Here is a 27,770-nt window from a genome sequence, read left to right as displayed (position 1 = left end):
CGACGTGTTCATCCCGTCTGCCGGGGTCCAAAACCCAAAAGAAGAGATAAGGATAAAGGACACAGGTGAAGCACGTGAAGTCCTACGGTATTCGCTTTCCCTTGCATTAGCAAGCAGTTTTTTCCACGTGACTCAGTATTTCCAAAGCGAGACACGCAAAATGTCCTGGGGCAGGGCAGCACTGCGTTTTTGTAGGATGCTTTGTGGGATACTGGTACATCTGGGCCAGAAGTGGGGTGGAGATAGAGCGCACAGAGGGACGGCTGTGAGCAGCTAGACTCGACGTTTCTACTGCAAGCCTCCTCCTTCATTTCTGGGGCGGTTTTTTCTCCCTCCTCCCACTCCTGAGCAGAGGTTCAAATTGAATTTGTATCTGTCATTGCAGATAGAAGTTCTGACCAAAGAGAAAATAGGCTTCAGTCAAAATGTTTTCCCATCAGATAGCTCATAGATCTCAAAGAGCTGTTTTAGTTTAGGCAAGTTGACAAGCAATTCATTCCTAATTTTGCCTACTACAGTTACAGTACGAAAAGCTTTCCTCGTAGATTACATAATTATATTTTTCTTAACAAGGAGTACATTGCATTAGCAGGTTTAAATTATGCAAGCTTATTCTTTTGTCTTTTGTTATATTGTGTTCTATTGTGCTGGTAAAACAATATGTGCTTTAATTAGCAAATATCTGTAAATAATTTACTTGCTTTTCATACAGCAGAACAATGGAACCAATTTTCACATACATCCACTGAGCATGTCTAGGGGGTTTCTTGCCAGAACCTTCCATTGTTCAGTATCTGTATCAATCTGCCCATCATTAGCAGCTAACGTTCAACAACCCAGGAAGACATTAAAGTTTTGGCCCCCGGGAGCAGCCCCAAGCCCCCCAAACCCGAGGCTATGCTTTGCAAAGAAAGATTAAAATATCCAGAAAATGAAAACAAACTCTTCTATTATCTATAACCCTGGCACCTTCGCATAGAAACATGGACACCTGCCAAGCATTAAGGTCATTGGATTAATGCCATAAAATGCCGATGTTCATCTGACCTTCTGACTGCATTTTAGCTACAAAATAAAAAGCTCAACTTGATACGACACTATGAATCACGCGAGCGTCTAGGCTTTGCAGGGTTAACGCTGGGTGTGAACCCACACTGCACACGCACAAACACACACACAAAGCGAAAAGCTCTTAAATCAAGAGTGGATGACTGTTCGGAGACTTAAGGCATTGTTATTTTGAATGCGAATGAAAGGGCCAGAACAAGCATTGCAAGAATATTTCAATTATGTATTTCCCAGAACTACATCTCTGAGCAACTAATGCAAATATTGCTCCCATAGCAGTAGAACTTCTTCCCGAATAAAAGCATATAAGAGCTTGAATCAGAACATACTTTCTATATCATTCGCATATTGTTTGAATATTATTAAAAATGCAAAATCTATGTATGCGTTACTCTCCAGAGCAATACAGTAATTATGATTAAGGGACAAGCAGCACAAAAAGAGCCAATTTATCTTACTTGTGCTTAGGAATACTATTGTGTAACTAAGCAACTAAAGACAAAATATAGTCTAATTAATTCACTCCTATGCTTATTTAAAAGACACAATTAGAACATTTTTATTTTCCAGCCTGCACAGTATCTCAACACGCTTGAGGGTGTACCATGTGAGGCCTATTATTCTCCAAAGACAAGAGTTTAATGTTTAGTGCCACTGATCAGACTGGGAACAGCAACTCTGGAGAGCAGTGGGTGTATTCTACAGTCTGAATGCACTGGGAAGCGGAGGGAAAGGGGAAAGGGAAAAAAATAATAATTTTAAAAAAAGGGAATCTGCCTTAAGTGACCAGATATGCCAGATTGCTGGCTAATGGCTAGCAACATGTGGCTTCTCTGAGTAATATCACTGCCCTCTCCTTCCTTTGCCAGCATATGCTACTGGTGGCGAGAGATAAAAATATACAGAGTGGATATGCGATTACCAAAATCATGATATTTTATGACAAATGCCATTTCTCTAACACTATTACAGTGCGCCTGATTTCCAAAGCTGAATTAATTTGAGCAAGTGTACATCGGAGATTGATGCTATTAGCATGATTTTTAAAGCATCCTTTAATAATCATAATCTGCATGTTTGAAACGTGTTGTCATTACCAGTGTTGACAGATACGAGCATAAGGCACACACCGTGGAGACTAAAACGGGGCCGTTCTCATTTCAAATAAGAGCGTACAGATTCCTACGTCTTTCAAAAAAATCTATTACTGTGCAAAGGGAGTAGCAGATTTTTCAAGGGGGGAGGGGGATGGCAATAAAGCACTAGCGGCGTAAGACACCACGCTCGGGCCAGCCTGTGCTACCTGTACGCGCTGGGGTAGGACCTCCGCACACGGAGAGCCCCTCCGAGACGAATCAGGCTTCTGACGGATGCTGCGAGCATCTGTCCCGAAATGAAGAGAGAACAAACCCGCTGCCTCCCTTAACTTTCTGGAAGAATCTCTTCTGCAATTACAAATGACATACATTTATGGAGTGACTTCTTTTTTTTTTTCCCCCCCAATTAGTCTGAAAATGCAAAATACTGCTAGGGAAATAATTACAGGAAACTAGCTCTCTCCTCTCCTCTGTATGAGCAACGCTTACTCATGTAAATTACTTGCATGAGTAAGGATTATTTGCAAGGCGAAAAGCATTGCATCAGATCCCCAGTTTGGGAGAAGGGATGAAATCAACATGAGTTCGTAGTAAACTTAGCTGCTGATGAATGAACCAAAGGCAGATCCCCACTGACAGTCCAGACTCAGCGGAAGCAGCATTCACGACGACACAGGGCAACGCAGGGGATGTCAAACCACGCAAAATGAATTAGTTGCTTGTTTGGGGTTTTTTAGGAATTGTACGCATCACATCAAATACCATCCCATGGATTTAACGAGCACCGGCTTTGATATATATTTTTAAGCCCCGTCTAATTAATGCCAACACCTTTAAAAACATGAAAACACAAGGCACTAACAAGCATTTTGCTCTAGAACTGCTTCTGCAAAGGTCAGTCGTTCCGTAGCCCCACGCTGCCCGTTGGAGCAGAGAGGAGTAAGCGAGCCAGAGGAGAGTTTGGCCAGAGGAGAGTTTGGCCAGGACCCCGTGGGCTGCAGAGCTCGGGGGCTGAGCCCACCTCGCGCCCCCTGAGCGCCGCGGGTCCAGGGCACTGCGCGAGGGGACTGGGCAGGGGCTTTCTGCCGGCAGACAGCCGGCATCTACTTCTCACAGTCAGGCGCCGGAAAAGCTGGGGGCTGCTTTCCACAGGCACCCCATGAAACTGTTTCAGGCATGACAGCATGCTCTTACAGCCGCTCCCTCCGGACCTTTGCAGCCCCCCGCAGCATCCTCCTCGGAGCCCTGCGCGAGGCGCCTGCTGTCACGGAGGTCTTCCCATCCCGCGCGGGAGGCGACGCGGGGGACTGTGCCAGCCCAGGAGCAGCTGAGAAAACCAAGGCAAGGTGGTGTCTTCCTCTGGCGAAACAGACGCTTTCTCCATTTCAGTGGTGGCCCTCCCAGGAGTGGAGGACAGCCACTTCTTCCTCACTGGAGGGAAGAGGGAGAAGGCTGCTCCCACTCTCCAGCCAGCGCTGCACCTGCTGCAGTGTCTGGGCTTGACGGCAAGGTCAGAGGCAAGAACACCTGGGCCCCTGTGTTTTAAAAGCAGCAACGAAGTTTTCAGTGAAGTACAGCAAAACTCCTCTAGCTCAGCTAACAGCGTCCCCAAAGGCACCATCGCCCTCACAAAAATGTCTCCGCTGCTCCTGCGCAGCAAGACCCCTGGCCCGAGCGCGATGCCAGAGCTGGTCCCAGCCTCTCCACACATGTCGCTCCAGGATGCGATGAGCACTGGGGCCAGGAGCGCTCGTACCTGCAGCGTGCGACCAGCCCCATCCCATGTCTGCCATCCACTGAGACTCCCCGGGAAGCAATCTCTGGCTGGCTCCTGGGGCCAAAGGAGAGTTTCTCCGCCGTGCTTACGGGGATGCTGAGCCTGAGGTGGAGGGAGAGGTACCTCGGCAGAAGCACACCGGGCTTGAACCCTTCGCTGGGTCTGGGCCCCAGCATATGGAAACATCCAGTTTTAGCAGCAGTCGGGGTTATATTTAAATCTGGATGATGAATTCAGCTAGCTATAAAAAGACTTATATTTACACTTATCACTGATTAGCTCAAACATTTGGCAATCAGATAAAATACGCCATCAGAAATCTCTGAGTAACAGAAGCATTACATACCTCCTCGCTTCTCCTCCCTCCTCACAGCCACTAGCTGAATATTGTCAGAGTGTCAATGCTGCTATTAGGGAAAACAGGCAGCGAGCTGCTTCTATTAATCATGCCGCTAGTGCAGGTCGCTGCTAGCAACTATGCCTAAATCTCCGGTGGGCTCGATCGCAAGACTGCGAATCAACGACTCGCTCCCCTCACCAACAATTTTATTGACAGCGAGCGCCCCTGTCACCCTTTGCCTCAGACACCGCAGATCTGCAATACATGTTTAAGCACTGGCTCACTTCATGCCCGCTCCCTGAATGCAAGACAAGGTGTTTTACCCCGTCGGCAGTCCCACGCCACACATAAGGTCTACCCTGATGGCTATAAGCCGCCTCTGACTCGAGAGCTGCGCCTCCTCCCGCAGAAGGAGCCCAGCCCGGAGTTAGGAAGCCGTGCGACCCCAGAGGCGGCCCTGCCGCCGCTTTGGGGACAGGTATGGATGTCATATATGTGAGGAACCGCGACCGCGGGGTGGTTAGGTGAAAGAGCCGCCCTGCGCGCCGATGAAGCCGGTTACCCCCACCCAGACAGCACTTTGCAAAGCGCCAGCCAGCACCCAGCCTTTTGTCTCTCGGCTGCCTGCGCGTCCCCGAGCGCAATTCGGATCGTTCCAAACTATTAAAAATCGATGATAAAAAATCATTCCGATGTCTATAAACAAGTTAATGGAGTAAGTGAAAACAAAGTACATTTCTTAATGGGAGTGTTATGTTGCCCTCTCTAGGCCCTGGCTCTCAGTGCCGGTTTCTGTAGGCTCCCTGCCAGAGAAGTATCACTCAGAGCTGTTGCTGTTGCTGCTGCTGCTACTCTGCTAATGAATGACTAACTTAGGCCAGAGGGGAAATGACATCACCGGGGTGTAAAACACAACTGCATTAGGAAACTTTTTACCTGCTTTACATTTGTCATAATTATTCTACACAATACGACCGGCATTTGCATAATTTCAAGGCGTGCCATTATCTTAATTGAAAATTGTTTTCATATGGTTGAATAATGCAGAATGACATCAGTTAAAGCCCCAATGAAATGCACAAGTATAATCACACGGCTAATTACTAGCGGTGTTTGCATGTAAAAATAAATAAAATTGTGCATATTATTAGGAAGGTACATGCAGCTGAGAACTCTCGTACCAGAGCAGCGTTTTACTCGTAATGGTAGGATTAATTTTCTCTGATGTTCCTACCACAGTAACATGAGCTGATCATTACGGCGTATTAAAATGATTTGTGTCCCTTTCCCCACCCCCCTCCCTTCCAAATATCTTTCATTTTACACACACACACACACACCACACGCACACACAGACACGAGACACACAGAGGCACAGTTTTAAATAGTCACCACGGGCAATTTCAGAGCATCCATTGCTCACTGTCATCTCCCTGATTCTTAGGAAAAGGCTCCCTTATCTCAGTGGCACGCACAGAAAATTAAAGTGAAGAGGTGGCAGCGAGCAAAGGTGGCTCTGAAACGCGTTTCGACTGCGTACGCATGTGTACGGGTACACGGCTACATCGGCACCTATAGCCACGCGTGCCTCCGAAAACAGCCCCTGCGGACAGCCGCCCTTCGTTGTACCTATCCCCCCCCGGCATCTCCAGCAGAAGTTCCCCCAAAACATCTCGTTCCCCCCCCCCGCCTGGTTTCCACCTCCTCTCGGGGACCCTCTCCATCCCCGCAGCCCTTTCTGGGTACCTCATCCTTCCCCCTCCCCAGACCACGGACCGTGCTGAAGCAATGAATTTGAAAAGCAAATAACAGGAGGGAGCGGGGATGGGGCGGGGGGGAGCGGCCCGGGGCGGGGGGGGGGGGGGGCGGGGAGGACGGCGCAACCTGCGCGGCTCCGCGGCCCCATCCCGGGCGGTGCAGGGCGGGCGCGGAGCCGCGGCGGGGCTGCGCGGGCGCCGGCGGTGGGTGCCGGCGCGCAGCGTGTTTGAGCCGGCCGCCCGGCGGCTCCGAAATACGCCCAGGCATATCTGCAAGTTATTTGAATGTATTATTCCCGTACCTGTCATTTATCACTTTATTCAACACGTCCCTGCCAGCTCAATAGCTTTTGATCTCCCTCAGCCTCCATTTCGTAATTTCCGCCCTCTTAAACATATCGAATACTAAAAAAAAGCCCCGAACAATATCGAAATCCCCCCCCCCTTTTTTTTCCCTCTTTTCTGTGTGTTTCGGGTTTTGTTGTTTTTTTTTTTTTGTTAGCGAAGCCAGAGAAGGGCAGGGCGAGCCCCTTACGCACTCCGATGCCCGCCGGGCCGGGGGTGCCCCGCACCCCGACACCTCCCTCCCCGCCCCCCCCCCCCCCCCCCCCCCCCCCCCCCCCTCGCCCGCCCAAGTTCCCGGGCAGCGCGCACCGGAGCGCCCCGACGGCGCGGCCCCTCCGCGCTGCCCCGCCACGCACAGCGGCGAAGGGGACGCGGGGGGGGTGGGGAGGCGGGTAGCCGAGCCCGGGCATGCAGGTGGGGACGGGCGCGGGGGGGTCGGGGAGGGGGGGGGGCCGGCGCTGCGTTTACCACCTCGCCATGGTCACTGGTCCTGCCCTGGGGGGTGTCCTCGGGGAGAAAATAAAGTTTGGCGCTGGAGAGAAGTTGCCGGCTGGTGCGCTCCTCCCAGAGCAGCTGCAGCTCCGCGATGCAGGCGGGCTCCTCCGCGCGGCACCGCACGAAGAAGAAGTCGCCGAGGGAGAGGACCCGCGCCCGGCCGCCGCCGCGGCGCTGGAAGCGGAACGCCCTGTAGAAGACGTAGGGGCCGTGCGAGCCGCACGGGGCGCCGACCCACTGCGGGGAACAACAACACGGCAGCGGCATCAGCGCCGGCTCCGCGCCGCGCCGCGCAGCGCCGCGCAGGAGGAGGGAGGGCGGGCGGAGGGGAGGGCGGGAGGGCGGGCGGGAGGGCGGTGGGGAGGGGAGGGGGCGCGCAGCGGCGCGGAGGCTCCGCGGCGGCGGGCGCGGGGCGGGGCGGGGCTGCGCGGGGCGCGCGGGGCGGCGCGGGGCGGCGCGGTACCTGCAGTGCGCTGCGCTCCATCGCGGCTCCGGCGTGATTGAACTCAACATTCTCCCAAACTTGTTGGCGTGAATGGAGCCCGGCAGGTCCTGGCAGGGCAAAGCCGGCCCCGCCGCCCGCCGCCCCCCGCCGCCGCCGCCCCCGCGCCGCCCCGCCGCCGCCGCCGCCCCCGCCCCGCCGCGCGCGGCGACGCCCCCCCCGCCGCCCGCCCCCCGCCCCGCCGCCCCGCCGACGCCCCGCCGCGCCCCGCCGACGCCGGCGCCCGACGCCGGCCGGCCCCCGGACGCCCGCCCCGGCCCGGCAAAAATGCCGCGGGGCGGCGGCGGGCCCCGGGGGGGCGGCGCGGGGGCGGCGGGGCGGCGGCGGGGGCCCCGCGGCGCCCGGCGATTTTTGGGGGGCCGAAAGGGCGGGCGGGCGCGCTGCGGATCTGTCAGGACCTGCCTGTATATGTCTAATATAAAGACCATTTCCTGCGGCGCGAGGGGCGCTGCTCGTCCCCGCGCGCGCCCGGCGGGGCCGCCGCGCTCCCACCGCCGGGCCCTGCGGAGCGGCGCGGAGCGGGGCGGAGAGCGGGGGCTGCTCGCCGCCCGCCCCCTCCCTCCCGGCCGGCCCGGCCGGCCGCCCCGGCGGCCCTCTGAGGGCGGGCGGCTCGTCCTTAATTTATTTATCGTTTTTCCCCGGGAAAGGAGGAAAGTGGGTTATCGATTATGTAAACACATCAATATTCATGCGCCGCCGCGCTGCGCGGAGAGACGCGGCTCGGCCAGAAAAACACAACGACACCGGGGGAGGGGGCGCGGGGAGGCGCGTCCCGCGGCGGCGGGGATGGGCGCCCTCCCTCCGCGCCCGCGGAGCGCGCAGCGGGACGTGCCGGCACTGCTGATCCGCCGGGCGCTGCAGGAGCCGCCACCGCGGGGGCGGAGTGGCTCCGCGGTCGCGGAGGGGCGCGGGATGCCGGGCAGGGCGGATACGCGTCCCGCGGAGGGGGGCGGCCTCTCACCTGTGCCCCGCCCGCCCCCCCCCCCCCCCCCCCCCCCGGCGGCGCCGCACGTCGGGGCGAGCCGCGGGCTCTGCGCATCCCGCGGAGGCTCCGCGACCCCGCGCTAACGCGGGCAGCTTGGGCTGCAGCCGCGGACAGCCCCGGCGATGGGGGGGGGGGGGGGGGGGGGCAGCACCGGCTCGGCGGGGGCAAGCGGCCGCGCCGGGGGGCCGCTCACGCCACCGCACCCGCGCAAGGGCCGCCCGCAGCGCCGGGCACGGAAAGTTTCCATCGGGGCCCCGTGAGCTGCAGCCCCGCAGGTAGATGCCGCTGCGGCCGGCGGCGGTGCGCGGCCCTCCGCGCCCGCGCAGCTCCCACCCACCCCCGGGTAGCGACGGGCGGGTGACTTTGGGGGGGGGTGTCTGTCCTTTCCGCCCTTTTCCCCGGGTGCTGCCTCGCTCCGCGCCAGCGCAGCCAACCGCGGCTCCGCAGTGCCTGCCCCCCCCCCCCCCCCCGTTCCCCAATCCTGGCACTTTGTCCCCCTTTTTTGGCTTGTTTCCCCTCAAGCCCCCTCCGCGGACCCTGCTCCCTGGGGGGGACTGGGGGGGGGGGGGGGACGACTGGCGGACACACGCTCGAAGCCGCCCCAGCGGGGCAGGTCCGGCCCTGCCGCCGCGAAACGGCGGGGACGGACATAAATAAATAAATAAAGAAATAAAGAAGCAAAGAAATAAATAAAAATCCTTAATAATGACGACAGCAGTGACGTCCGCGCTGCGTGCATCACGACACAGCGCGGCGCGGGGGGCAGCAACAAGTGCGGGCGGCGGCGCCGCTGCCGGGGCGCCCCCTGGCGCCCGCCCGCCGTACCGCGGGGCCGCCGCCGCCTCCCCGGCTATAGCGCGGCCGCCGCTGCTCGGGGGCCGCTGCCCTAATGAGCCCGAATACGCGGTGCTTTTGATTACGTTTGGCAGAGAAACGCGCTTCCCGCGTCACAAAAAAACCAGAGTTCATGTTTTGCGCATATGGCCCAAATGGCTTTGAATACAGCGGAGCGTTAACGCGCCAACCGCCGGGGCTGTCTCAGCGCTCCGGGCACGGCCGGGCGCCTCGCTGGGCGTGAGGGGCCACCCCGCTGCGAGCCGTGGGGGTTGACTTTTGGTGGCTGGAAATAAGGAGCAACCCCTGCGCGAGGCGCGGGCGAGGGCTCGCTTGGCCCCGGGCAGAAGGCACCGGGCCTGCACGGGAATTTGGGCAGCGCTCGCCATGGCGCCGTGCGGGTGAGGGACTTCACCCCGACATCCTCGGTGCTCCTGTCTGGCTGGGCGGCTGCTCCGGGCTCCCCTGGGATGTTGGGTGCTTCTCCAGGGGGAGGCTGCTTTTCTTCTGGTTCCTCTGGAGGAAATACCAAATTCTTCCTTCCAGTCCGTAAAAGGTTTCATCTTTCCTGCCCTACATCCTTCTTAGATGCCCCGAGTGCCCGTCCGGTCTGTGACCCCACAGCCTCTCGGCTCGTACTGCGGCAAGGTGAAAGAAAGGCATCTTCAGCGCCGGGGAAGGGGCATTTGCTTCCAGTGTTTGGCGTGCCAGAGATGAAGAGGCTGGAACTCAGGCTGTGGGAAAGCCCATGTGCTCTCCTAGGGCTTCAGAAAGCAGGAGCAGGCAGGGCAGGCGCTAGAGCAGCTGAGCTGTGAGCACCGGGGGTAGGCTGGGACGCTGGATGGAAGCCAGCAGGTACCAGTGCTTGGGCTTTCACCTGGCACCAGTGGCTCGTGTGGATCTTGGATGGGCAAAACCAGCAGAACAGCTCAGGAGAGTTGCCGATAGCGGCTCTTTTGGCCGCTAAAGTCTGACGCTTTGTGCTGGGGAGCTCAAGCCCCCGGGGGGAGGATGTTTTGCAGGGGCTGGGTAGGTATGGGAGGTGATGCAAGTGAGACCCACAGCTCGACACATGCCCGCAGAACGGGGAGTGCTGCTCCATTTCACCCCCAGTGAACTCCCGGCCGGAATAACTCGCATTTCTTCAGCAACTCACCTTTGTCTTCACTGACCTTGGCATGTTTAATCAGGGTTATATTCTCACACAGATAAAACCGTCCTCAAACGATGGTTACAATATATTGGGCACAAACAGGTTTTTATTTGTTTATTCATTTTTTTTATCTCAGGCAGGTAGGGCTGCTCCTTTCCCACAATATACAATCAAGTAGCAAAGAGAACAACTCATCTCCGTTTGTGCCCGAATCCCTCTGCTTCTGCCCCAGCAGCTGGGGCCCAGGCACTGCCGGCAGCCTTGGTGCTAGCCCTGAGCTCCTGCCTGCTGCCCACCAGCCACAATCTTGCTCCTCGGGAAGCAAGCATCCCTCCAGGCCATGGCATTATGACTGCTATCAAGAAGATGGTGAGGCTGGATAACCATGCAAGGGCAAGTTTTGGTCCGCTCAGCGGGGTTTGCTTATCCGTGCAGCACGCTCGGAGGCAGGGGTTATGCACGATGACCCAAGGCGCCACGCCACGCATTGAGCTCCTGCAGGGCTCCACCTCACCTCCAGATTCTGGGGAGCTCAACTCCAAAGTCCATACTTGAGCTTACGTCCGTAAGGGTTACATCTAAAGCCAGAATTCAGATGGTGCGACGATCTGATGTTCACTTCAAGACCCAGATCTCTAACGTCTAAAAGGTCCCCTGAGTAGGTAGGTTTCTTCTCGCTGAACTTTGATTATCTGAAGCTTTGGTGTCCAGCGTGAGCTGGTGGCCCAGCTTCACGCCTTAGACACCAGCAAAAGGCAATTCCCGAGGGCCAGTCGCCGCTCGCAGGGGACACCTAGTCTCCCGCAGGTAGAGGTTTGCTTCACTCGAAGCAAAGGTGCACAGAGCCGTCAGAAGAGGACGAGGTGTGTGTGGCCATCCACCCATCGCCCCGCAGGTCCCTTCCCTGCCACCCCCCACCCCCCCCAGTGTCCGTGGGGCCTGGGAGGGGGCCCAGCACGGGCAAAAGGAGAGGTTCACCCTCCATCCTCACGGCTCCAGCCCCCAGCCCATGGTGTCTCTTCAGCCAGTGCTGCCGGCTGGTAGGACCATCAGCATCCTGCTTACGTTTCTAATGTTGGTAACATTTTGAATGGGATAGCAACAGAGGCTGTGGCAGTGCAGAACAGTACATATTCCCAGCAGCAAGGGTATGCGTATTCATCATTGCTCTGACATCAATTGTATAGGAGCCTTCTCCCCCTCCCAAAACTCTTTATACTTCAAAATAATAATAAAAAAAAGCCCCCACAGCCTGTTTATAGCAGAAATTGAAATTCCACATATAATCAAAAGTTGGATTTTGTCCTGCAGGCACTGGGTAAGTTTCTTCGTATGAATATTTTGTAACTTTCTCTGGCCAAAAGAAATGTGCAAAATGTTGTAATGTTTCTGTGCTTTCCTTTGGACATTCCAGGCTTTTGCTTAAGCTTCTCATAAAAGGCTATTTTCAGTGGAGGCAGAAAAAAAAAAAAAGCAGCCTACAGTATGCCGAGTCAATAAAGTAATGCAAAACCATAAAACACAGCAATGATAACAACAGAAGATCAGTAGATTACAAAGGAAATAAGATGGGGATCAGACAGAGCGGTAGCTGGAAATGAATGCGTAGAAGCCAAAATAAGACTGGTCCTAATAACCATCCAAAGTTGAACCAAAAAGCATTCAAAGCGTTAATTTATTAAATAACTATTTTCATGCCTTACAATTAAAAATAGTTGTGGTCAGGCATGTTGGGAGACAGGAAGCAATCGGAGTCTTCAAGCCCGGTTTTCTGCTTGGAAGGAAACCCAGCCTGACCCACTCTGCGAGCCGGGCTGTGCCTGCGCGGGGGCTGGCGAGCCAGCAGTGCTTTAGGGTGCTTTAGTTCACTTACTGATTTTCTACTCGGGGCTTTTCTCTTCCAGGCTTATAAGGCATGGAGGAGTTTTACGGGGAGCGCTCAGGGCGGGAGACGGAGCCACGGCGGAGCTGCGAGGGTGTTGCCAGCCCCTGCTCCCGCTCGGCGCGTGGGGCGGAATGCAAAGCCCTTTGAAGTTGCCAGGAGGCCCCGTGCTCACTTCAGCAGGTTTTGGGATCAGTCTCTCGGTTTGGGAGCCCTTTAGATCAGACGTTCGAATCATCAGCTCGAAGCATTTAAAAATACCCGGAGTCAGAGCGTTTATCTTCCCTCCAAAAAATCCACCCGCACCAATCAGCGACCTAACCGAGTATAAAACCCCACTTGAGATCAGCTTTCAAATCCTAGCCTTTAATTCATATGTGCATGTGGAGTTATTTTTATTTACCTTGCATTTCTTTTTGTCATCCTGGCATCATGTTTTTAAGCTCCCTGGTAGGACTGCTAGCAGCTCGCCTGGAACAAGCACCCCACTGCCCCAGGGCTCCCGGACCAGGCTGGTTAAGAAAAATAATCATCACTGAGTATCGAGAGATTTAATGGTAAAAAAGTGACTGTGGTGGGATGGATCACCTGCAAATGCAGAAACTAGGAAGGTGCCCAGATGGTTGCAGAGCATTACGAGCCCCGTAACAAGGGGTGCAGCCGTGGGATGGGAAGAGCTGGCAGTTCAGCAGCCCCAAAAATATTTGCTTAACTCTCCCGGTAACAGTAAGCTGAGGCGGCTGCTACCCTGCTGCCTGGAAAGCTGGTTTCATGTAGTGGCACAGGGTGATGGGTCAGCTAAAACAGAGCCCACGCAGTTTCTGCCTGATCGGTTGCTAACTAAGATACACTTCTCAGATGCTGTTAATTGAGTCTGATGAATTTTGCTCCAGTGGGACCTATTACAGGCAAAAATACAAGTGACATCAGAGCCATAACTCATAAAAATCAAGTCCCTGAATTACATCTGAGAGCAATATGAAAATGCAAGTGGGATTTCAAATGGTATCAAATAACTTTCTGTCATACCTTATTAATACCACAGAGCTAATAGAAACAGCTATATTATCATCCTAATGTCATTATACATATATAATACACATGCGCGCATACACACAAACAGTGTGTGTAATTATAACAACATTATTTTGTTCACACAGCCTGAAAAATGTGATTAGGTGGCGGCTCTGAAATGGCAATATTCAATCAGGTATGACTTGTATATTGGCTCAGAGCACAGCCTTCTACTTATGTAAAATTATGCCTTGTTATGTGCGGTGGTAGCGTGGACGGCTGCAAAAGAAAGAGGGAGCCGAGGCCACAGAGATCACTTCATCTCGAGTCGGAAGGGCTGAATTGTCATTTCAAAGCTGAAACACCATCACTGTCCAGCGAGCTATCCCCAGCCATCCTTTCTTGCCTATATCACTTCAGAAAACATGCTAATTTATCTGCTAAAAATAGCTGCCCTCTCACAAAATCCCGAATAAAATCTCTCCACTGGAAATGATCCTAAATGCGACCAAACTATTTCTTTTTTAATCATAAAGCTCGGAAGGGGACGTCGCCTGGTAGGGCTTCAGATGGGATTCAGTTTCCAAACGGTGTGCAGGAAACACGCACACCAGCCATTTCACATCCAACTCCTGTCAAATAATTTACCTCAACTGTTTTTAGTGAAAATATACATATGTATATATATCCCTGCGTGATGGGGATAGCTGGAGCTGGAAATATCGTCGTAAGAATGCCAGGCCATATTTACCCAAGTCAGTGGTCAAAGCAAGTTGCTATTCTCGGTGTGCCAGATTTAAATCGGTTTAAGTAAACAAGCTGGCCTCTTTCCACTTAGCAGGTCTTAGCTGTCATGGCTTTTTTTCTGAGAAAATTCTTTTTTTTTTTATAAATTTGGTGGGCCCCAGCTATCTCAGAGGGAGCAGCCGGTGCTGCCGGGGAGCAAGCCAGGGAGGGCAAGGCGGGTTTCCCAGGCAAGGGATGCACCAGCCAAACTCAAAATTTGCCTTTTTCTGCCCTGCCCTCATTTGAAAGCAGGTGACTTCACCTCCTCGTTGACTTTGAATGCCTTGCCCATGTCTAAGTGCTTATGGCAACTCTTGCTCTCCTGTTTTGGGATTGAGTTTTTCCGTTTTTCCCAGTTTGGTTTGTGCAAGGACATTTGACCTCTCAGTTATCGAGATCTTTTTTAACAGCACGAGGATGAGATGCAGTGACACAGGGAAAGGGCTCCTGAAGTCCCCTGAGTACCTGCAGGGCTGCTGGCCAGTCCTGCGCTTGTGGCTGGAGGATGCAGGGCTGGTGTGTCCACCACGACGACCTCGCTCTTCCCTTTGCATGCAGATTTTTTCCCTGTAAGCTCTGGCAGTCACTTCTACGCATTTATTCCCATGTCTTCATCCTTTATCTGAGTTACAAATCCAACAAAACTGATGAGTCAATCATCTAGCACAGTTCAGCGACATTTAACCTTTGGCTAAGCTGTCTTCAAGCCGTTCCTACTGAAGTACGTACTCGAGGCAGCTCAGCAAACAATCTGCTGGGGACTGCCCTGCAACTCGCCTCCTCCCCAATTTTGCCTGAAAAAAGCTTCTGGCGTCTGGGGCCAAGTGGCAGTAGAGGAGAAACAGAGGGAAATAGCTCCTGGTACCTCAACTCTATGGCCTGAAGGCTGCTTCTTGCCTCGCAGGACACCTGGCTCAATAAGCAAGTGCTCCTCTCTCCCGGGTCGCTGTGGTCCCCGGCGCTGGTGTCAGGGTGGACGGCCAGTTCTGCATCTCCTGCTGAACCGGCCTTACAGTCGGGCTGAAATAACTACAGATTATAAACACAAGACTTGTCTGGTAAACACTGGAGAGGACGCAGAAATCATTCCTCCTCCTCTCAGTTCAGGTACACACGTCAAACTAAAATACTAGAAGGGAAAAGGAATTGATCTGCCAGTCCAGCTCTGCCAAACACACAGGGTTATCCAGCAGCTGTTTCCAGGGAGCATGGATATCTGCCATACCAGAGAGTCTTTCTTCTCCTCCTTTCCAGCTCCTCCTTTTCTTACCCAAGTGAGCGTTGGACACGTTTCCGAAGTACAAGAATCTCTGAGGTCTAACCACCGTGGATCCAAGCCTCTGGGGATGATAGAGTTGGTGTTTTTTTTTTCAAAATCCTCTTGAGAAACAGATGCTTTGGCTCATCTTCATTATACCTAGCCTGATTTATTTTAATTGCTCCGGGTATCCGGAATACTACGATTGCATAATCTCGTGCACATGCCTTTAAAAGGAAGCCTTGGCTGCATCGCCGGGAAGGCAATGTTAAATACGGAAAAAGTACTATGCAAAGTCTCATTTATTTTGGAAATCACTGGAAAGAATTCTACTGAAAATTCGCAGCAAAACATATGCCACATTTGAATAATAACTTTGAGAGGTGCTTTACCTAGCTTTGCAATAAAAAGGGCTCTGAAAATTGCAGTCCTTCAAAAAGATCTCACTCCCAACCTGTGAATTTTGGTGAAATCAGAGGACAGTTAGGTCCATAGTGGCAGCCCCAGGGCCGGCTGCTGAGGGCGAGGCGAGAGCTGGCTGCCTGGCACCCCGCACCTGGGGGGATCACTTCCACCCCGTACGAAAATAACCAGAGAACGGTAACCTAAGGGAAAACCCGTTTTGAGCAGAGTCAATGGGAACCGCAGGCTCAGGACAGTGAGAAAGGAGGCGGCCTGCTGAGATCTGCCCTTCCTGGGTTTAGAAATGCAGGACTTCATCTCAATAAAACAAAGCAGGAATAACAGGACTGCAGAGAAATACCTGAATATCATCCACTTGTCTTATCTGATGCAGTGCACGAGATGCCAAATATTGTCTGCTTGGGAAAAAAGGTCTGCAGAAACCTTCTTCCAGTTAAGAAAAAATATTATTTAATGTACTTTATAATTGGACCTAGAATAAGGATTTATCTTGAAGTCATGTCAATATGTTATCTGTTATTAAGACATTGCTTTTCTGGAGAGGATCCATATCTTACCAAAAGCTTATTCTTTCTCTGTATTTTTTAAATTTATCTCATTGAACAAATTAATACCTGCCATAAATACTGTCCCTGAAGCCAGTGGGGGTACTCTGTGACAGAATTTGACCAAGAACTCAAAAAAACTCCCAAACCCTGCCCTTACCTTTGGCTTATTGATATGCTTTCTTGTCTTCTAGGGAAAGGAAAAGCCATGAATTTTATAGGTTACCTACACTGTATTAATTATTTAAAAACATGCAACTGAGATTTTGTTTTGCAGGAAACATATTCGATTTATCCTCACCAGCCTTAGCATCCACACGCAGAAATGTATGTGTGTACCCTGTGGGATGCGCAACAGATATCGTGGGGGACAATTAACCAAACGCGGGCTCTGCACCGCGCTGGGATAAGCAAGCCTGATAGACTTCACAGGTGAAGGAGGAGACCCATAATGATATCTTCTGATCTTGAAGAGGAACCGTGAGCACTTTTCACTTGATTTCACTTGGTATCCTTTATCTGGGATCAAACCGGATTCGCGTAGGTTTGGCAATACCTATTTGCCATGCCAGACCCCAGGAGTGCAGTCAGCGCTGCCGCACCCGGCTGGCAGGCGCTTTGAAAATGGGTCGTACGAGGGGCTCTGAACAGGCAGCGATGCCACAATTTACAGGCTACACCTTTAAACGCCCACAAATTTACTCCGGGTTCGCAGACGATAATGAGATTCACGTTTGGGAGAAGGAGCCCACAGAGACTATCAGGAATATTAATGTTATCACAGAAGTTTATTAGTGCCGGCATGTGGAGAAGTGGGTAAGGAAACCCTCTGGGTTTTGTTGCGCTATCAGCAATTATCATGCAAGAAGATTTCTGTTCCTCGTCCTCCCTCTGATAGGGTTTGGAAAAAAGGCTCCAAGATTGATCTTTGGGAAGCGTTTGGGTTTTTAAGCAGTGTGGATGTTTCCTCCATTGCCTTCTGCAAACCTCCATTTCTCAAACAAGAGCTGAGGCCTTTCCCTGTCCATACATCTCCGAAGCGTTGCCATTTCTAGCTCAACGAACCCGAGTGCCTTGTGCTTGCGAAATTCCTACGTGCATCTGCCATCGCACAGAATTAAAATAACCCTTCAGATGTGGGTCTGCACGTCTGTTTTGTTCACATCTTTCAAGCCAAGCTACAGCCCTTCGCTTCGCTCCCCTCCTTCTCCTTGTGCTCCAGTTTCTGCTGGCGGAGAGGTATCACCAGTATTGGATTTATGGTGGAAGTGATGTGGTGCTGTTGTTTATTCGGATGCCAAGAAGAAGTCACCGATTGGCTTAATGAGGAACAAGCCATCAAGATGTGAGCATGGGTTCTGGAAACCTGTCCCTGACACGCCAGAAACCCTTCCTGTCCCTTCTCCTCTTTCTCTTTTAATGGAGTAAGGGCTATAAAACCTTGTGCCTGTTATCTAGGCTGGGATCTAGTGCTGTGATCAGTCTTTCTGAAAGGTTTGCATTCTTTTAAGCTCTTTATACGTTAAAGAAGGGAAAAAAATAAAAAGGAAAGGAAGAAGCCTGCAGTCTGGCTAACCGATCGGAGAGGAACTTCTCAGCACAGTTCAGGGCTGCTGCCCAAGGAGGCGGTGGCACCGCAGAAATCAATGGGCTGGTGGCCGGAGTGCTTGGGAAGAGGGATGTGCCTGGGAGAAGAGCCATTTCTCCTGAGAGCTTCGTTAAGTCTCCTCTGTCCAGGAGGTACGGTTAAAGATGAACCGGACTTCTCCGACTTCGGCACGAACCCTCCCATGCTGGGTTCCAGAGGAGCCCCAGCATGTGCGTGAAATTTCAACCGTATTTACATTTTGAAACAAAATACAGAACCGGCGCTTGCTCCGATAGCTGCCGGGACTGGGATAAGGTGCCGCAGGCACCAGCTGCAGGCTGGGCAGGCGTGCCCTGCTGCCGCCTTCCCGGAGGCAGAGGCAAAAAGCGCTGGCTTGTTGTTCCCAGGCAGTACAAGCCGGGCACCGCTGGTCCCTTGCCGGGAGGTTTACCTAAACCTCGCCGAAGCACCCTCAGCCAGACAGCACCTTCGCTGACGGACGTGGTACCCCGTTAGCATCCCCCCGACACAGACGTACCGACAAACCTTCCGAACTACAGACGAGGCCTTAAATCAGTCTTGGTTAAACTTCTGCTGCTCGGTCTGCTTTGAGAAGTGGGGCATTTGCTGATGGAGGAGCTCCTGGCTGTTACATTTAATTAAGGATTCTGCTGAAAGTTCTGCTTAAAATCACAAAGCTTGCTGCTTGGAAAAGCATAGGTGATTCCCCCAGAGGCCTGGCCAGCATTCCTGCTCCTATTGTACAACATTATTGATTAATCAAAACTAATGCTCACAGCTGTTGCCTGATGGATAATGTCTTTGGTGTTTGCCTGCATATAATTATTTACTACTTTATTGATGTTATTTATTTCTTCATTAAGTATTGTTGGCTGTTTAATTACGTGAAACACAACTGCAAGTGTCGCTGCTAAAAGCCACAGGAAGGGCTGCCCAGAGCTGAAATCTTTCAACCGTAAACTCTAAAAATAAATCTAAAGATAAAAATATTTTAGCCAACATTTTGAGTGAAGACCATCAAACCACAAACGCGTAACATGTCATCTGGAGGCTGATGCCGGAGCGCCACGTTCAGATAGGTTTGCAATGCTGATTTGATTGCGCATGGCAAAGGACTTTTGCAGACATGTATCTTTCATAAGATCTCCAAAACACATAAGAAAGGTCCCTATCTTATTCTTGGTAGCTGAACGTTTGAAATAAATCAAAGGGAAACTCTGATTTCCGAAGGCTTACAGTCAGGAGTGCCTAAGCAAGCTCCTTTCAAAAACCAGTTCCTGTGCTGAGATCCAAGGACCTCCCAGGCCAGATGCTGGCCCTGTCCAGCGCCCCAGTGACAAACTGGGGAGTCTCTCCGAGAGCTCCCTCCAGGCTCTCCCTTCTGCCCCCTGGCTCTCTGCAAGTGACGCAGACCCAAGGGCCCCTGCGCCCTCCCTGCCCCAGCACCCCACTGCCCTTGCCCTCCTCAGAAGCACGGGGCACAGCTGCTGCAGCAGGTCTATGCCCGGCCTCGCTGAATTAGGGAGCCGACGTCTAATCCTTGGATCCGCATGGGACGAGAAGGGATGCGCTGAGGCTTACTTAGCTCGTGATGTAAGACCAACCTTAACAGAACCACTTTTCCTTGCCAAGACCAAGCCATGGGGGTTTGGGGGCAAAATCAACATCTTAAATTCTATCTGGAAACGTAGAGGCTGTAAGGACAAACTAGATTTAAGACACGTTGTGGCTCTCAGCAATCTCTAGGTACTTACCATGTTAAAAAACCAGCCAGGTACATGACTACGAATATGGTATTAGAGAACTCGGAAGGATCTTCTCAGTCTGCAAAAAAACCAGAGGACGCACAAACCCTGCTGTAGCTCACAAATCATTAACGCACCTATAACAGATCAGAAATAGCCTCTGTATCTCCTTACTCATAAAATAAAAATTCCTTCCCTGACATCCTTTCCAAACAGCCCTCCTCAGGCTCTTTCCCCAGAGCAGGAGAACAAATAGCTCTGGCAGTCCTTGCTTGGCCATCAGCGCATTTGTTATTTGGTAGCTACTAGCCTGAATGTTTCTACGCAGCTCCCTATAGATCTCTTGCTTACTTCTGAGGTAGTGCATTAAAATTAGTGTGGTCTTAGCTACTGCTTTATGAAAAGTACATAAAATGACCAGTTGCCAAACCTCTGTCTTCCCTATGGCCTCTGTCCCAGGGCAGCAGCCTCTGCTTTTTCTTCAGGAGCCCAGAGGAGGACCAGACTAACGCCTGGCGCCGCCAGGTCACCCGCGTCTGTTCCAATGCGGCTCAAGCCCAGAGCACGAGCACAAGCTGACTGTGGGGCCCAAGTTCTGCCCGTGCTCTCGATACACAGGGTACGCTCACCTCTTCTTTAACTCAGACGTGTTGGGGAAAACCTGAGAGAAACAGTAAACAGAGAGGAAGGATAAGAAAAAGAAAAAGAAAGGTGATGGTCTAGGGAATTTGGTCTCCATTTCCCTCTTTGTTTCCTCCCCAACATCCACATTTTCATGCATTTCCTCTGTCTAGAGCCAGTTCTTCCTCTGCCTGTTTTTTGAAATGTCACAATCTTTCCTGTATCCCTTGTGCCCACATTGTGAGGGTACCATGGGCACCTTTCCAGCAGGGATGCGCAGAGCGATGGGGAGCACAGCTAGGATTTTCAAAGGAAGATAAGGAAATCTTCATGGAGAACTTGGTGAGAATTTGGCACTTGGCACTCTTCTGCTCTTTTGAAAGTCCCACCCTACAGGAACAATCTAAACAAATGTATGCCCCAATGCTGATAAATCTGTTTGGAAAGATATCAAAGAAAAGCTCGCTGGGTTTGGAGATCTTTGAAGAAAGGGAAATATCCTGCCAACCTGACGCTGAGATCTATCTTGTTCCACCATGTGGTCCAAATCATCAGAGTCCTCCGTGGCTCCCCTTCCTCCTCGGGGCGCGGAGGGCAGCACTGCCTTGCTGAAGAAAGGAATTTGGGGGCCAAGAGGACAGCATAATTTGAGGAAAATTCAAATGAAAAATCACTTAACAATGGAAGTTGTTACCGTGTCTAAAAATATCTCAGTGAGTCAGATTACTGAAAACGGCAAAGCTGTGGAGCAAAACCATAGCCCCTTCTCAGCAGTCAGCTGGCTTCATTCACTAGCCTGGCATCTCTTTCTCCTTATGTTTTTAATATCATAAGAGTGGGGGTTTTTTTAAGTCTACAACAAGTTAATGTTTAATGGATCACCCTGTACAGTTCTTGGTGTTTACATGTTGTCCAACTAACCAAATTTGTGGAGCAAATTAAAAGTCTGTAAGACCAGGACGAGTGAATTACAGGTATTTGTTGCTCAGAAACTACCACCTCATTCAGTCCGACATGCCCCCCAAATAAACGGTTTCAATTATGTTTTCACCTTCCCCAGCAATATTAACACCTCTTGCCATTGCTGGCCAGGGCTATCGCTCCTTAGTCTGCAACGGTTACGGCTTTGTGCACATACACTTCCTGTGAATGTGCAACCTTGCACGGTGCCGCAGTCCCAGTGTTTGCAGGGTAACCTATTAAACCAGGCTGGCTCAGGACCAGGCGCACTAGAGAAGCATGGGAGAAGGAAAGGTGGAGACCACAGTGTTGTCGATGCCTTTTTTATACTAATGAGACGGGTGGGTGCGGCCCCTTTCTTCCACCGACCGAAATATAAATAGCCAGCAAGAGTTTTCCACTCCCCGACGGGCAAGTTGCTGCCGAGTGAGCCATTCCCAACACCGCGCCATAGGGGACTTGCTTGGTTTCTCCAGTTTTCACACATGGGTGACTGCGCCCAGTCGGTCTAAAGGTCCCGAGACCCCTCCCTCCTTCAGACCCGGCCCAGGTGGGACCCTGGGCTCTGCCCCTGCCCCGGGACACTCCCGCAGGCAGCTGTGAGGGAAGCCACCAAATTCCTCAAAACCCCGTGACACCGACGGGACAGCAGGGCAGCCCGGAGGTGCCGCCTTTCCCGTGCAAACGCTGCGAATCTGAATATTGCCCACTCTGCGTGATGTTTTGGGTTAGTTTTCCACGTCGCCGAGGTCTCCCTGGCGATGCGGCCCGAGGCAGCCGATGTCCCCATGCGGGGCTGGGGGCACGCAGCGGCCCTGAGCCCACTGCGCCTCGGGGCGAGCGAGTCCCCCCATCCCACCCTGTGCGGGGCAGCGGGAAAGCCAGTGGCCGTAGTAACTTGGCACAGCGGGACCTAAGGAAACAAAATGAATTTTTTAGGCTTGAAATCAACAGGAAGAGGAAATGGGGTTCATGTCATCAATGATAAAATTCCCACTGGTGCTGGTGGGACCAGGATCGGGCTCAGGCTGCACCCCTGTGCTTTCCCAGGCTCCTGAGGATTTAAAATTCTGGATTTCAAATGATGGTTTATTTCTGGCTGACCTGTTTGGCTTGAACTGTTACATGTTTTCGACTGTCGGGCTTATTTTTAATCTACTGTATTAGTACACAAACTTAACCAAGAACAAAACGTTACCAACGCGGAACGTCCTTCCTACCTCTCCATCAGCTGAACAGTTTGAAGTCCCCCAAACCCGTGGCGATCCCCCCGCATTAGCGCGTTCTTCGCACTGCAAATGCACCAAGGGGAGGGAAGGGGCGAAGGGGCCGGCGCACGGGCACAACGCGCTCCCTCCCGAGCAATGCCCCCGTGCAGATCTAACAGCCGACATCCCCACCACGGGGGCAGCTAGGGATGAACCGCGGACGGCGTGGAGCGTTTTGGTCAAAGAAACTTCTCACGCACACACATTTGGGTCGGTTTTTGTCATTTGATGTCAATGGCGGGCTGTGACATTCCTCTGTGTTATTTTTTTTTTCCCTCCCTGCTATTTGAAGAACAAGATTTTATCTTCCCTTCCCACCCCCCTCCCTTCACCCCGTGCCTGTTTCACTAAAACCTGCCTTTCGGGTCAGCGTGCTGGTAAGAGATTAATTTTACACTGCAAGAAACACCGAGCAGAGTATTTCAGCTTTGACATCTGAGACGTCTGTTATAATATTGCAGTTTTTCTAAATTAAATATTAGGAAAAATTAAACCCAATTGTGGTTCGTATTCCTATGGAAAATATTTCTGTTCAAAACAGTCCCTCCACGCTAAATGACTTAAGTAACTGAAAACACAATAAATATGCAGCAAGTTAAAAACCCAGATTATTCAGGTTTTAAGGCTTATAACTAAAAGTGGTTTAATGTTTCATGCCTAATAATAGATTACTCCTATCACATTTCTAACCTTTATTTCTACCAGCTTTGAAGTCCAGCCATATAAAGGCTGTTTGTAGAACCACACGAAGTTAAAGCAAATATTACTCAGAGTGATTCATATGAACAAGAATTTGCAATGAAGGCAGAGGGTTTTTTGTGTCTGTATCAAAGGAAATGAAATGTTTGCAATATTTTCCAGTTGATAAATGCATTAAAACATTTTAGTTGTGTAGTATGAACATTGCTGACATAAACAGACTTTGACCTGAAACAGACTGTATTAAGCTCTGTGGGGGAGGCAGCATTAAAAGAAATAAAAATAAAATAAAAAATAGAAATTCCTAGATTTCAAAATCTGCCACAAGGTCACTGTGGTCCTTAATTAGCTGAATACATTAAGAGAAGGCTAGAACACAGATTCTGTAAAGAGAGCAAATGTATGTTTAATCCTCTGTTCTTTGCTTACAGATTACCCTTTCAGAACGAGTAACCTTATTTTCTTTTTAAATATCTATTTACCTTTTTGAGCTTTGCATAGCAAAGCAGGGGTTTCTTTTTTTTTCCCCCACTGTTGCAAAAGAAATTAATTTGTTGCTAGTTGCTATGCATTGGCAGGATTTCTGCATAAAGAATGTAAGCCATCTATCTTTGTATTCAAGATATAGTTAATCTGGCAGTTAAAATACTTTGGAAACATTTTGATGACTTATCTGGAAAAGTAGCTTTGCATTTTCAAAGAAAACTCAGAACTGTATTGCAAGGGGAAGATAAAAGATATATGAAGTGTTTGTTCCAAGCGATACTATTCATTTAAAGATCAGAATGTGGCCCCACCCAAGCAATTATTGTGGAAAAACAAGACAAAAATCCTTATACAGCTTTCTGACACAGTCTTTATTTGGGAAACAAAATAACTATATTACAGTTATAGTCTAATGGATTGCAAGCTGTTTTATTAGAGTCAGCTGAATCCTGTTTAGCATAAAAAAGAACTCTGTTTGCTATCAAGAGCACATTTACATTAATATGACTTTGACAAACTAAAATAAAATCGCATTAAGATGATGTAAGCAGATAAGACAATGAAATCTCTGTGAGATAGTTTTGGCACACCAATTAGAGTCAAGTCCCTACAGGAAAGAAACATATTTTTACACCAAGTATCCATGTGTTTTTAAGTCGTAGAGTGGCCAAAATTAATTCCATGCTTAAAATATTTCCAGCAAGGGAGAAGAGAAAGTTTATGATTATTATTTTTATTCTTCCCTTGAAAGGTAAAATTTCTGATAAACTACATTTTTATTTGCAATAATACAAACAAGTTTTGTTCTCCGCACTAGCCTGTAATCATCCTGATTATTGCAAGGGACTTTCCAATATAGAGCAGCTGAAAACAAGGTTTTAGATTACATGGTAATTTAGGAATGCATGAAAAGCCAAGCAGTCACCATAATAGAGCACTGCATAAACTTCATGGCTTTTACAGCAAAACATAACATATGTTTTGTGATTCATTCAAATGATTTTTCAATTTTTTTGGTCAAAAAATATGCCGAGCTCTAGTATTCATCCTATATTTAGGGAACCTTACACTCAAAAACCGACGACGACACCACCCCCCCGACTTTGATGTCTCTCTTTTTAGTTTGGTCATTAAAAGCACGGCAGTGATGGATGGTGATAATGCTGCGGATTTTATGAGTAATCAGGCCTTGGCAGCCACAATATTTCTTTTGTAGTGAAACTTGCGTATTCCTTTGGCCGCGCGTAAGCTGTTTCTGCTCTCGGAACTACGTTACACAAGCTACTCGCTAAGCATTCCAAAACAGTCCTTACCCCAAAGTTAGCGCTCTAATTTAACACCTGACGGGGTGAAGCTTCCCCCCTTGCTCACACAGACAGACAGACAGACAGACAGACAGACACAGAGCCCGTGTGTAAGAGCCCCGCTGTGTTCGGGGCACCGCTGTGTTTGCGGGCGGAGGAGCGGAGGCAGGCAGCGGGCCGCTGCCAGACCCTGCCAGGGGAGAGGAATTTTGGGGCTGGGTGGCCGAGCCCGGCACCCCAGCCAGGGCACCCCGGCCGCCCCTGCTCTCCTCTCCCCCTTTCCCATGTTTTTAGTGAATTTGCTGCAACAAACACCAGGTGTCTCCACTTAGCTGGGCTACAGCTTAAAAAAGGGGCCTGCTACCAAAAAAAAAAAAAAAGGGGAAAAAAATTAGGGTTGTTCTTTCCATTGCTTCTAATCTGCCTGTTGCAAGGCTGTGCGCGCGAGGAAGGGAATGTATGTACGCGCAGATATTCTCGTAGCGGGGTCGTATTTTATTTTGTCACTTGATATGTCTCTGTCGGGCAAGGCAGGACTTCCCAGAGTTTGAAATAATCCAAATTCAATCACTTTAAAGCTGCTACAATATGCAAGTCCTGGCAGCCGTTTTAAATTAATGGAACATCAGATGTGCTCTGATCCTCTCAATTTCCTTGGGCAAGGGAAATTCTGCTGCGGTGGTAGCGGGAGGGGAAATATAGGGCTATCAGTAAAATAAATGTCAGCTTTTGTCTGCTGATAAAAAAATGCATACAGCAAAAAAAGACACAATATTTATTGCTCTGTAATTAAAATGTATTTCTATATGCAGTAAGGATTATCTAGGTGGTTTGGACAAGCAAACACTGTGCAGTCTGATCCACACGAACGAACATTAAATTAAACCAAAATACAAAATTGCTTTTTATTTGAAGTTTTACAAATACAGCTAAATATTTTGTTTGGGTGTGGATATTTATTTTTTGTGCCTGCTGGCGTGTTTATCAATAAAAATATTATTGAATGCCAACCTTGAAAGCCCAGTTCCAGAGCATGGATGGGATTTTGGCAAGAACTGGGAGGGGGGAAAAAAAAAAAAAATTTAAATCTCCATAGCAAGATGCCAGCCCATGCAAATGCACTCGGTTTGGGGTTTACTTAGAAAGCGTAAACATTCATCGGGTTTGTCAAAAGGTTTGCAGACTTGAGAACCTTTTGATCAAACCTGGGCTATGTTTTGAGGAAACCTGCACTGAACATGGTTTTCAAGATCCAATTCAGTAGCTTTGCTTTTGAAATACAAACAAGCCCAAAAATTCAAATCAAGGCTCTGAACCTTTGTGCAAGCTTTTACGGTGCATGGTTTCTGCTGATCTGTAGGGCTTATCACCCAGGGCTATGTCCTGGCTACAAGGGCCCACGTTTCACAAAGTCTTTTTCCTGAAACAAAAATACAATACAAGCTGTCAGAGTTAAATTGAGGACAAGGTATTTCTTTAATTCTGATTTTTCAGTTATTTGCTTTATATGAGGAGAGCTTGGCTTCTTCTGCGCTAACTGGGACTCACATTGCCAGACAGTATGTTTTAAGTTATTTTTAAAAATGCTGGGTTCTGAAGGCTCTTAAATCCTTTGATGTAAATGAAAATAAAATCATAGTCTGGAACCTAACAGAGACTTTTAATCTTGATCTTAAAAGCATGAATCATACTACAGCATAGAGTAAAACTATTTTCTGTCCTCTGCACTCACCTTCTCTCCACATACTGATATTTGATATTTATAGGCGGCAATTAGAGATCTCAGGTAGTCCCAGTGCCTCAAGCTCTGCACGCAGTTACTGCCCCACAGTCTATGGCTGAGATTTCTACAGCCTTGCTGTTTTTCTCATTTCAATAAGACATTTCAAGCAAGCCTGATTAAAACAAAGCAAAGCAGAAGCAAAATGTCTCAAATTCCACGTGTGTAACGTTATGGCACCAAAACTTAGACTGATTACTGTCTCAGAGTAGGAAAACTAGTGGCAAGGTAGGGGTGTTGCAATAAAATTACAGAAAAATTTCTCCCATAGCCACCCTGGAAAACCCAGCCATCATTTTCTACCAGAGCTGGGGCAGAGCCCAAGCCCAGCCCCAGCCCAGAGAGAAAGCCCGACTGACTGGCTGCTCCCCTGGGTCTCAGAAGCGCAGCCAGTGCACGGATGCCAGGTTTCAAATACTGGATGAAGAACCACCAGCTGAAATACATTTTTTTAATCAGATTTTCAGACTGTAAAATTCTGACTTGATGCTAAAAGGAGAGCATCCCCTCCCAAATCTGCCGGCAGAGGCGTCCCTTCCCTTTGCCTGCCTGGAGCAGGGGTCAGCGGCTGCCAGGATGCTCCCTCGGGATGGGCACTCGGCAGGGGCAGCAGGTACCAAAACCCATTGCCTCTTTCAGTGGTCCCCAAACAAAGGTAACAGTAAACTCGACTGAGGATGCTCTCCTCAACCCAAAGTGCTCCCCTGAGATCCTCTGCCAAGCCAACTGCCTGGCAGCTGCAAGGGTGCAGCGTGGCTGATGGCAGCCAGATATGTTGGGTCCTTCATCCCAATGGTCATCCCGAGAGCTGCTGGGAAGCTGTACACAGCCTGGGAGTGCCCCTGTCTGTGAGCAGACACGTGCTGTGGTGGGAAGGGGTACCGGGCCCTTGAGGTGTGCCATGGATGTTGTCAGATGGCTTTTATTCTCCAGGATCCTGCCATGGTTTTTGTCCCAGAAGAAGAGGCTGTGATCAGCAAGAAATGAATTCCAGTATTTGTTTACAAGTCACGCAGTCTCCTTCTGGCGCGTCTGAA

The 27,770-nt window shown here is 50.4% G+C and overlaps 1 protein-coding gene across 2 annotated transcripts in view; it reads right to left on the bottom strand.

Annotated features, from left to right (window-relative positions):
- The window catches only part of ARID5B (AT-rich interaction domain 5B), a 121,042-nt gene extending 113,679 nt beyond the window's left edge, over positions 1 to 7,363 (bottom strand). The window contains exons 1-2 of one of the 2 annotated variants that reach the window (XM_050899267.1): positions 7,343 to 7,363; positions 6,856 to 7,116 (exon numbers count right to left, since the gene is read on the bottom strand). In XM_050899267.1, the coding sequence (XP_050755224.1) occupies positions 6,856 to 7,116; positions 7,343 to 7,363 (282 nt within the window). Of the gene's footprint in view, positions 1 to 6,855; positions 7,147 to 7,342 lie in introns of those variants that run through there. The other variant, XM_050899266.1, reaches the window with a different exon arrangement.
- Between the last annotated feature and the right edge of the window lie 20,407 nt (positions 7,364 to 27,770).

The sequence above is a fragment of the Gymnogyps californianus genome, chromosome 6 (genome assembly GCF_018139145.2).
Source record: "Gymnogyps californianus isolate 813 chromosome 6, ASM1813914v2, whole genome shotgun sequence".
Taxonomy (NCBI): domain Eukaryota; kingdom Metazoa; phylum Chordata; class Aves; order Accipitriformes; family Cathartidae; genus Gymnogyps; species Gymnogyps californianus.
This window is presented reverse-complemented; position numbering and strand designations above follow the sequence as displayed.